This window comes from Micropterus dolomieu, linkage group LG09 (genome assembly GCF_021292245.1).
Source record: "Micropterus dolomieu isolate WLL.071019.BEF.003 ecotype Adirondacks linkage group LG09, ASM2129224v1, whole genome shotgun sequence".
Classification (NCBI taxonomy): Eukaryota; Metazoa; Chordata; class Actinopteri; order Centrarchiformes; family Centrarchidae; genus Micropterus; species Micropterus dolomieu.
In genome coordinates this window covers 4,317,467-4,328,517 of record NC_060158.1, presented here as the reverse complement: position 1 = coordinate 4,328,517, position 11,051 = coordinate 4,317,467, and the positions used below count along the sequence as shown (strand labels likewise).

Sequence of the window (11,051 nt, the reverse complement as noted above, 5' to 3'; positions counted from 1 at the left end):
CTCTGAAATGAAGCCCACAAAACCATGACGCTGCTTTATGTTTTTGTCTCTGTATCCTCAGAGTCCAGAGGCCAGGTCACAGTGACTCAGCCTGGAGCGGTGAGCTCTGCTCTGGGAGGCTCCGTCTCCATCAAATGTAGGACCAGTCAGAATGTTTATAGTGGGAACAATTTGCACTGGTACCAACAGAGAGATGGAGAAACTCCTAAACTCCTCATTTACTATGCTAGCACTCGAGCATCAGGGATTCCAGGTCGTTTTACCGGCAGTGGATCAAACTCTGACTTCACTCTGACCATCAGTGGAGTCCAGACTGAAGATGCAGCAGTTTACTACTGTCAGAGTTATCACTATATCAACAGTCAGCATATGTTCACACAGTGAAAAAGCGTCGTACAAAAACCTCCCTCAGTCAGACTGAACAGAAACTGAACTGACTGCTGCAGCTGGAAGCTACTGCAGAGACTGATACACTTCACTGAGGACACACACACACACACACACACACGCACGCACGCACAGCTCTTTGAACTACAGGTGCATCTCAAAAAATATGAATGGTTGTGAAAAAGTTTTGTAACCTTTCTTATTATCTAGATTTATTACACATAAAGTAAAAACTTTAAAGCCCTATTTTTGTTTCTGTTTTGCCATGATGATTTGGCCTTATAGATTATGAAAATCAAAAATCCAGTATTTCAAAATATTGTAGAGTTTTGGAATAACTAATTTATAATACGGAAATGTAGACTTCAGCAGAGCTCTAATCAGCTCAAAGCACCTGCTGTAAACTCTCAGTCTTGTTCAGGGAAGTTCAAATGAACTTTTCCACAATATTCTAATTGTTTTAGATGCACCTGTATATCAATTTTAATAAAATATGAACACAAATCAGCATCAGATCCCTTCATGATCGAAGATGGCCCCAAGAATACTCCCTCAAATCACAAGATATCATTTCAAATATATAAACTTACTATGGACTACTATACCTAAAGGTTATAGTAGTCCATCTCTCTGGTCTGTTTCTGCTCCCCCAATACAACACTCGGCAGCTCAGACACCCCATTATTTAGTTCGTGCACAGTGTGGAAGCAGATTCTGCACAGTCCAGCTCTGAAACCCCACAACTCGCATCTCCTCGTCCCCTTTTCTCCCCATCCACACTAATAGTTGGGGACTCCATAACCAGGAACATCCGTTTCATTTAAAAGAAACTCCAGGACTTACTGTAATGCCATCGCTCCCGTCCTCCATTGCTAGAGTGATAGTCCATGTGGGAACAAATGATAAAGCTCTTTACCCGTCTGAGCAAACAAAATCGGATTTTCACAATCTTTGTAGCTTTTTAAAGCAGTGTGGGAATTCTGTTTTTAGGAAGAGCCAGGAGCGTGGAGAGGCACTGAGCGTCTGTACCGCGCCGGGCGCTGAGCGTTTTTTTTCAGTTGCCGAGAGTAGAAAAATATTCAAGGTTGGCAAAAACGCTGAACTCGTGCCTACTCGCCGAGGTGAGCAAAATCTCATGAACCCACATGCCTACTCGCTCTCATGTTTCAGCCTTCTTTTCATGCAGAGCAAGGGCCAGAACAAGAAGTAGGCCTACGTACTTTGTGGTGACAATTTTACATTCAGTAAATTAAGTAGGCTACTCAACGCCTCCACGGAAGTTATGTATCATAGCGACCACAGCGTCTTGAAAAAAAACACTGTGCCTCCAAAACCCACCTTAGCACTCCCAGCTAGCCGTTTTCAGAAGAGCATGTGGTGTTTTCAGATGGATAGGTGTAACAAACAAATGAAAATGCTTTGAGAAAGGTTTCTTTGCACAATAAGAAAACATGCATTGCGATATAGTTTTCCCTCATGTAAAAAAAGAAATTTACACCTTAAATTGGAGCAGAAAATGTCTCCAGAATGCATGAAATTATGAGTTTAATGTTAAAAGTCTTCTGGGGGAGGACCCCAAGATCCCCCTAAATAGTGCTAAAAATCTTCTTGTCTTGTACTTGTGCATAATCACATCTCATTACCCAAATATATCATCACGCCCCTAATCTGAGCCCTTATGTCCCCACCACTTTTCAACACAAAGTGATGACTGACCCGTTCTGCTCTGCACCAGCTCCTCTCAAGTAGGCCTACTTATTCTCTCCATCAATTAGTGAAGACTTTTGCAAGTTATTGTATACATGCTACATTCTCATTAGGAGCTGAGCACCCCTAAAGGTCTGATCCTAGAATCGCCCCTGCTTAGGAAGCATTTTATTATCCTTGTATTTGCTTCCCCTTTGGCAAATTATCGAGAAACATGGTGTCTCTTTTCATGTTTACGCTGATGACACACAGATGTACCTGCCCGTCAGATCCACAGACCCTGGCATGCTGAGTTCACTTACTGCTTCTGTGATGTCAAAAATTGGATGTCAAATAATGTCCTCTGGTTGAACTCAGACAAAACAGAGATCCTGGTCATTGGGTCCCATCCATTCATGTAATATAGTAATCCCATGTTCTACTTTATTGTCCAATAAATAGAAAGGAGCCAACCTGGGACACTTAAAGAGAAAAGTCTTGGTCATGACCTTTGACCTCAGTTTGATAATGGGTCCTTGGTTTTTTAACTACATCCAAAGATTCATGTTCGAAGCTGGTCCAAACAAAACTCATACAGTTTTTTCTCAATTGCTTAAACCCTATAACCATGCTTATGAACTGAAATTTTAAAACCATAACACTATTTATCAAAAAGGCACACCCATGTCCCTAAACTTTAAACACTATTCCCGTGTTTTGACACAAGATTCAGATTTGTTAAGCTGTCACTGCAAAACTCTACATACAGATCCCTTCATTTCTTATTGCCTACACCATGTGGTCATTGTGACATGTTAGTGGATTATTACAATCATGCTAACTGTTTAACAACGAAAACATACCTGAAAATGGGGAGGAATAATCACGAGAGTGAAAAGAGATGTTTCCTCAGCGTGAACTTTTACTCTAATGAGGAAAATACCGCGACATGCCCAGGAATGTGGGCGGAGACGGAAGGTGTTTTAGTTCAAGATCACCTCGTAGATTGTAAATTAACACTTTTCAATCGCAAATTACACAATCAAGAACCAAATAAACAATGTAAGATAAACCACTTTTTAGCCCTGGTTTTAACTTTATAGATATAGAGATATTTTGACTACATTATTAAATTTTATGGTTTTAGGCCATTCTTATGAAGATTTTTTAACATCAGTACACATTTCAACATCACAGACCATGAATTTACTATATTTAATTATCTAATGCTCAGGTTATTAATGTGTTCTAGTTTAACTTGTCACAATGGCAGGAGGTTGAGGAGGAGGAAGAGTGGAAGAGGAGTAGGGAGAGGAGAAGTAGAGAGAGGTGGAACAGGTGAAGGAGGAGTAGTAGGAGGAGGAAGAGGTGAATGAAGAGGAAGAGGAGGAGGTTGAGGAGGAGTAAGGAGAGCAGGGACTGGGAGAGGAGGAACAGTAGAAAGAGGAGGAGGTGGAGGAGGAGTAGGGAGACGACGGGAGGTTGAGGAGGAGGAAGAGTAGCAAGTGGAAGAGGAGGAGGGAGAGGAGAAGTACAGATAGGAGGCAGAGGTGGAGGAGGAGTAGGAAGAGGAGGATGAGCATGAGGTGGAGGACGTAGAGGAGGAAGAGGAGATGGAAGTAGAGCAGGGAGAGGAGGTGGACGTAGAGGAGGAGGAGGAGGTGGAGAAACAGATTCTCAGGCCTGTCCCAGACCAAAGAAGAGATGCCGGGACAGAATCATTTGTTGTTTGATTTGTTGTACTGTACAGTACACTGAGGAAAAATAAATGTGCACATGTATAGATTTGTTGATTCTTTTGTTTGTTTGATTGATTCATCATGTGGAGAACCACACGCAACATTACCTATAAAACAGTTTTTGTAGTATTGTTTTTAATTTATCTCAGCAGTGTTTAAGACTGTGTTGTAGTGTGTGTCTGTAATTGAGGGCAAAGTTTGGTTTTTCAGCTAAGATGAAGATTGAATGGGTTTGAGTGGAGAGCATCATTTTCACCTGAAAACAGGAAGTTCTATCTCACACAGGCTCTGCCCTCTACTGGACTCTATGGGGTACCACTACCTCCTCCAATCACACGCACGCACTTGCCCACTGAAATTTTATCGTGCACGTATAGCCGACCAATAGGACGTCGCTACCGATACGTGCGTGACGTATAAATAGCAGTGTCCCTACTGCCTCAGCATCCTTTTTTCTTCAGCAAACGGCGAACTGCTCACTGAATTCACCACCTCCACGGATGATGACAGAGGCTGATGCACACCACCAGAACTCCTCCCTCCGTTATGTGTCCAGCATGCATTTATTTGTGTTTCATGTGCTGCTGTGTACACACTGAAAATGCTGTGAATGTTCAACTGATTAAATGCACTACATTCCTAAAGAGCATTCTCCTCCCCACCGAACCCCCTCCATCTCAGATGCACTTCAGTCTCCACAAAACTGCACGTTCACCAATGCTAAGCTAATGATCCGACCTACGGCCCACACTGCTCTCCTTGCTAAGCTCGAGAGAGACAGTGGGAGGGCCCGGGTCTTTGCTGCGCCAGTCAAACCACTGGGACAGAAGCCCATGTCCCACGTCGCTCTCCTGGTGGCATCCGAGCGAGACGGTAGTAGGACCTGGGCTTCCTCCTTGCTAGCCGGCTGTCCGGCCTGCGCAACGTGTCGCCTACATCGCCTGGCAGCCAAACGAAGGGCTGCTGCTATGGCGGTGACACAATGCAGCAATGCGAGCTAACTCTGCGTTCCCCGTGCACTCAGACCAGCCTCTCTAGGTTTTTCTCCTCAAATTGTGGAGAGGCAGACTCAGGCTGGTCTAGCCGCTGAGGTCGTACAGACCATCCAAGCGGCGGCCAGTCTCCACCACGTCTTGCTGTGAAGCTAAGTGGTTGGGCTTTCAGCGTTGATGCATTGAGAGGGAGACGGATCTGCCTACCTGTTCGGTGGGATCCGTTTTCTCTTTCCTGCAAGGTCTGATGGAGAAGGGGCTGTGGCGCTGCAGCTATCTCTCCTGTCACGGGGGGTTTGGTGACAGAACAGTCTTCACCCAGTGCTATTTATACGTCACGCACATATCGGTAGCGACGTCCTATTGGTCGGCTACGTGCACAATAAAATTTCAGTGGGCAAGTGCGTGCGTGTGACTGGAGGAGGTAGTACCCATAGTGTCCAGTAGAGGGTTCCGCCTGTAACCTTCGTTACTGGTAGCAACAGCAGATGCATTTTAATACCACAGGGCACAGAAGTCTGGGGCAGCTAAACAAGTTAAGGGTCTAATATATAAAGGAGATTTTTTATTTAAAATCATTGAGTTGTATTGAGCTGTGTGGAGCATATATTCTGCAGCCCCTCCTGGCTCGGCTGCCCCCCATTTTGCCTCATTTTGTACTTAGGCTACTCATTTTTTTCTTTTCTCTGTGATTTTATCTGGCCAAAAATACAATGCAAATTTGTCAGCAGTTACATATAAGACAACTCACATTTTGAACTTTTTCAGACTGTTTTTATTATGAGTGATAATAAACATTTAAACTAACATTGTGATATGCTTGAAGTGTTTTATAGGCTATCTATGGATTTTATTGTAGGCAAGTCAAGTGTTGATTTGATAAGCTAAACTTGAAAAAAAAAAAACTAAATAAAATGCTCCAAACATTTTTCTAAATTAACTTAGAATATAACAACTATGCAAGTAAAAACAATGGCTGCAACAGTAGGCTGTGTTATGGAGAGGAGGAAAAAAACATAGGCTCTGAATTCTAATAAGCTGTCGGACATGGGCCGGGCTGCGGCCTGGGCGTCTTGGGTCAGGGCCGGGCTGGGGCCTTAGATTTGAGGCCCATGCTGGGCTCTATTACCAGGGCATCTTCATCATTTATCAGGGATTTTGAAGACAGTTGTTCCTCTGGAAAGTGTCACAGTTGGGAGTTATTTGGTCCTGGGTTGTAAAGGCAATGTCTAATGGCTGGGAAAGTTAGTTTCCCTTCCCTCTTGCTGGGTGAGGTTCAGCTTTGGGTCAGGCAGTCTTTGCCTTTTGGGACAACAACTCACCTCCTTTAGGGATTTAATAGTTTGTTATGTAAACGTTCCTCTGGTCACTACATGTTTTCACAGAAAACCAAAAAACAGAATTAAACTGTGAATGAACTCATGACTGATGACAAATTGAAATAAGGGAGATAATTAATTCTGTAAAATTACGATTATCTGTGTAAAGCCCTCACACTACAGGCTGATTTGATTTACTAAAAAAATTATGAACAATATAAAACATGTTATGCAAAATACATAAGAGCGTAGGGGCAACCATATAAATAACAAACAGCAGCAGTAACAATGTAACATTATTTGAGGTTAAAAGCTAGTCTAAAGAGGTGGGTTTTGATAAATGATTTGAAAGAGTCCAGCATTTACCTTCTTCCATCTGTTGTTATGTTATGCTCCATATTAAAGAAATAAGACTCTTCTGTTTGGATGTTAATCATCTTTCTCCAAACTGGATTTGTCTCAATAACCCTTTTCCTCTTTTTCATGTGTTAGGTTGTCATCTGTAACCATGTGCATGTGTCTCTCTGTTTTACTGAGCAGGCTGGGTTCCTGTGACCATGACACTAATTGGTGCGGCATGCTACCACTGGCCAATCAAGGTGCACCAGCACCTGTTTAAAAAGCCTGATTGGTCTGACAATAAGGCAGCTGCCAGATCTGATTTCCCTGCCTTGGTGAAACATGGCTCAAAACTTGTTGTGTTTAGTATCTCTGTTCGTCTTGTCAGACATTGTATTTGTGACTTGTAAACTGTGTGAAGGTAAGGAAGAGGGCCAGGTTTAAGATCTAATAACTGACACCTTTCTTGCGCCAACAGTAGTTGTGTTGTTATGTTAGTTTCCACTAGGTTCACGGGTGCTGTGCGCTTTGTGTTTGCAAACGTACTTTAGTTAGAGAGGTTTTTGGTTTACCCTTTTATTTTTACCTGTAGTTAGAGTAGTAATCCTCCTTTTGAGGACCTCTTTTTGTTATATTGGTTTGTTGATTTCCACAGCACCTATAGGCCCATTTTCTGTTGAGCTCTATTTACTTCTTTTCAAATAAACATCCTTTCAATACCAAATACACCTGGTTGATGTTTATGTCCCGACACCCCTAGATGTAACACGTTTTCCAGATTCATCAGGAGAAATCATCCTGACTCAGTCTCCTGGATCTCAGTCTGTTGTTCCAGGACAGACTGTCTCTCTATCAGATGTAAAGCCAGTGAATATGTTGGAAGGAGGTAGACTGGTACCTTCTGAAACCTGGAGAGGCTCCTAAATTCTTGATTTATCATTCTACGAGTCGGCAGTTTGGAGTTACAGACCGATTTAGTGGAAGTGGATCTGGAACTGACTTCATTCAGTCCAGACTGAAGATGCAGGAGTTTATTACTGTCAGCAGGATTACAGCTGTTCGTTCACACAGTGATACAACTTTGCACAAAAACCTCCCTCAGCTGATCTGAATAAACAGCTGCAACAAAACAGAGACGCTTCAGACGTTTAACAAATAGAGAGATCAAAATAATTAATTTCTGGATAATTTTTGTTAAAAAATGGTATTGAATAGTATATTTAAAGTCTAATTGAATGGCAAATAACTATATGTATATATGATTTATATTGAATTCAAATAGTTTAGTTTTCTATGAGCTTGTGTTTGATTCTGCTGATACTTGTCAGATATGATTTAAACAGAACCCAGAAGCAGACAAAGGCAGGAGGCCTTTCACAGAGTTTATTGAAGAGCAGTCAAGACAAGGTGGGAGCGAGTGATTCAGCTGGGTGGCAGGCTCGACGATAAGCAGGGAAGGCAGGCAGAGTGTAATCTGCCAGAGAAGCAGGCAGGTATGGGCACAAGGGGAGGCGTCCTCTCCAGACTAAGAAATCCAAAGAACAGAGATGAAATTAACCACAAAACGTAACAGAGTACAAGGTAGCAACAAGGCTGGGTGCCAGCTAGAGACCTACAGTAACAATCCAGCAAAGACTGAAGAGAACTGCAGGGCTTATGAAGCAGCACAGAAAGACATGATACGAATCAGGTGTGCTTGTCAGTCTGCCAGACAGGTGAGTGAGCCAGCCCCATGCTTCCCCACCAGTCACGCCTCCTGCCAACCTGCAAGGGTAGAAACTAGGTAGAGCCACAAGGCTGAGAGAGAGAAAGGCGGAGCGACAGAAAAACTAAAAAACACACCAGCCAGCCTCATACATTCAGAAACAGAAAGTAACAAAACACAGTCATCCACACACAGAACCTCCCAGCTTAGTCATGGTTGAGACATCGTGACAATACTGATACTATAAATGCATAAGAAGCTGAAAATATCTTCCTTCATAATACAAAAAAAAAATTAACTCGTACCTAATTAACTGAGATTCATTAAACTTTCTGGACTTTCTAAGCCTGTTTCACATATTTCATATGTAACATACAATACATCTTATTAACCGAGAAATATTTACAAAAATCTCCACACCAAACAAAGCAATTAGTGTAACAAAGCAGTTTCTATTGTCCCTAAAGCTTTAAGGAATCTACAAAGGATGAATACATTTCGTTAACTTAGCTATATTAAAAATTTCTGGATTTAATGGAACTATTAAGACGGCATAATCTGTTACTTTCTTGTTTAAAGATATTTTTGAGCCATTTTTAGCTTTTATTTTGACAGGGCAGTGGATAGAACAAGGAAAGAGGGAGACAGATACGGGACTACATGTAGCCATGGACCGTAGGCCGAATTCAAACCCAGGCCGCTGTAGTAAGGACTCAGTTTACACATAAACTGATGCAAACGCTCTGCCAACTGAGCTGACCGCTCCTGATCTGTTACTTTCACAATGACAAATGAAAACAACTAATTTGATGAACTGGTCTTTATTGTGTAAAATTAATTGAAATTATATCAAGAAAATAATTCTATCCACGAAACATTTGATTAGAGAGTGACTGAGGGAAAGAAAGAGACACAGACATAGAGAGAGTTACAGAGTTCAGAGAGCAGTAGCAGAGTAAAACCAGTAGCAGAGTCCCAGTGAGTCAGGTCAGAACTGGGAACACTGGTCTCTCCTCAGTGTCTCCAGACTCCAGTCTGAGGGGAAGCCCTTGTTGGCCAGGCACATGAGCGTGGCCTTCCCCTGCTGCAGCTCCTCACTGGAGGGGGCAGCACCGTCAGGGTGGGACGACTCGACCCACTGCAGAGAGAGAAAATAAAGTTTCTCTGAGCTAAACTGAACTCCATCCTGTTGGTTGCAGCAGAAGAGGCTGCTAGTTTCTGTTGGTCTTCCTCAGATTGGATAAAACTGTTCTTAAAGGTTTCACTTCCTTCTCTCCTCTCTCCTTCTCCGTTACCATAGCAACAGACGGTTTTCAGTACCAAAGATAAAAAGTTACAAATGGCACACTTTTACTCTGATGTACATTCTTTCAACACCTTTCAGCAGTTGTTTAAACTATTTAAACGTATTAAACAATTGTATCTCAAGCCAAACCTCATAAAAAATGTGTTACTTGTCTTCATGTGTGCAGGAAACAATCAGGCTTTATTACTAAAACATTCAAATAAATATCATCAACTACTGAAATACTTTTTTAAGCTGATAAAATTGTCACAAATATTATGAAATGTGTTCAAATGGGAGAAAATTCAAGTAACATGCACATTAAACACTAAACCAATAGTCATAGTTCTTGAGCCAGGACACTAAAACACTAAAACTTAAACTTTATTTTTAATTTTCTTTATATAGAGGAATGCAGAGTAGTAAAGTACAACATAATGTTAATGGGTTTTTTTTTAGTCTAGATAAGAACACAGCGAAGCATTCAATAACTGCTGCAAATATATCAAATTCCAAATATCATATAATCAAATATTGTTTTAATGTTCAGCTTTGAAATTTAACTTAACCTCCAGTCTGGTTCCTCCACCGAAAGTCCACCACAGTGATAAAAACTCACTGAGCCGCTGTACAAAAACCTCTCACTGTAGAGAGACACGGCTCTCAAACAACAAACTTGCCAAACATAGTTGTTAAAGTTTTTAAAATGGATTCACAAATGATGTGTATGTATTCAACCTTTTCATATACAAACAATAATTATTTCTATTTCAGTAAACCAAATTGAAATAAAATATGCCTAATGCAAAACTCTCCAACACCTCCTGACAAATGTGTAAAGATAATTATGATGAATTAAACAACTTTATTAAAATTTCCCCCACAGTGATGCTGGGTGCGGTAGTGAATTACAAGGAATTTACTAAATTCTGGAAGACAATTTGTCAATCAAACACAAGACTAAGCCACATACAAATGAGCACTGATTGATCCATTGATAAACAGCATCATCAGAGTAATCCGAGTCCCTGCTGGAGTCCGTCAGAGCATTTCCATAGAGAGCCACTTTGCATCAGCAGCACCATGCTCCAGTGCTCTGGGAGAGTTTATAGTCCTGAGAGTTGAACACTGGATGACTGACAGCTGTCCTTCATGACAACAGAAGCCACAGAAATCCTCCTCATCAAAAACATGACTTTGATCTGCGTCCTCATCTGGACTCTCCTCTGCTGCTGCTTCACAGGTAAAGTCCAGAGAATCAAACTCCTCTCCTCTATGAACATCCGTCCCTCTGAAATGAAGCCCACAAAACCATGATGCTGCTTTATGTTTTTGTCTCTGTATCCTCAGAGTCCAGAGGCCAGGTCACAGTGACTCAGCCTGGAGCAGTGAGCTCTGCTCTGGGAGGCTCCGTCTCCATCAGATGTACGACCAGTCAGGATGTTTATGTTTGGAGCAACAACCACTGTTTAGCCTGGTACCAACAGAGAGATGGAGAAATTCCTAAACTGCTCATTTACTATGCTAGCACTCGAGCATCAGGGATTCCAGGTCGTTTTACAGGCAGTGGATCAAACTCTGACTTCACTCTGACCATCA

At 41.9% G+C, this 11,051-nt stretch overlaps 1 gene segment (V, D, J or C); it reads left to right on the top strand.

Annotated features, from left to right (window-relative positions):
- The first annotated feature begins 10,639 nt into the window (after nt 1–10,639).
- Nucleotides 10,640–11,051, top strand: part of LOC123976735 — an 11,532-nt gene continuing 11,120 nt past the window's right edge. The window contains 2 exon segments of the V gene segment in view: nt 10,640–10,695; nt 10,803–11,050. Coding sequence covers nt 10,644–10,695; nt 10,803–11,050 — 300 coding nt within the window.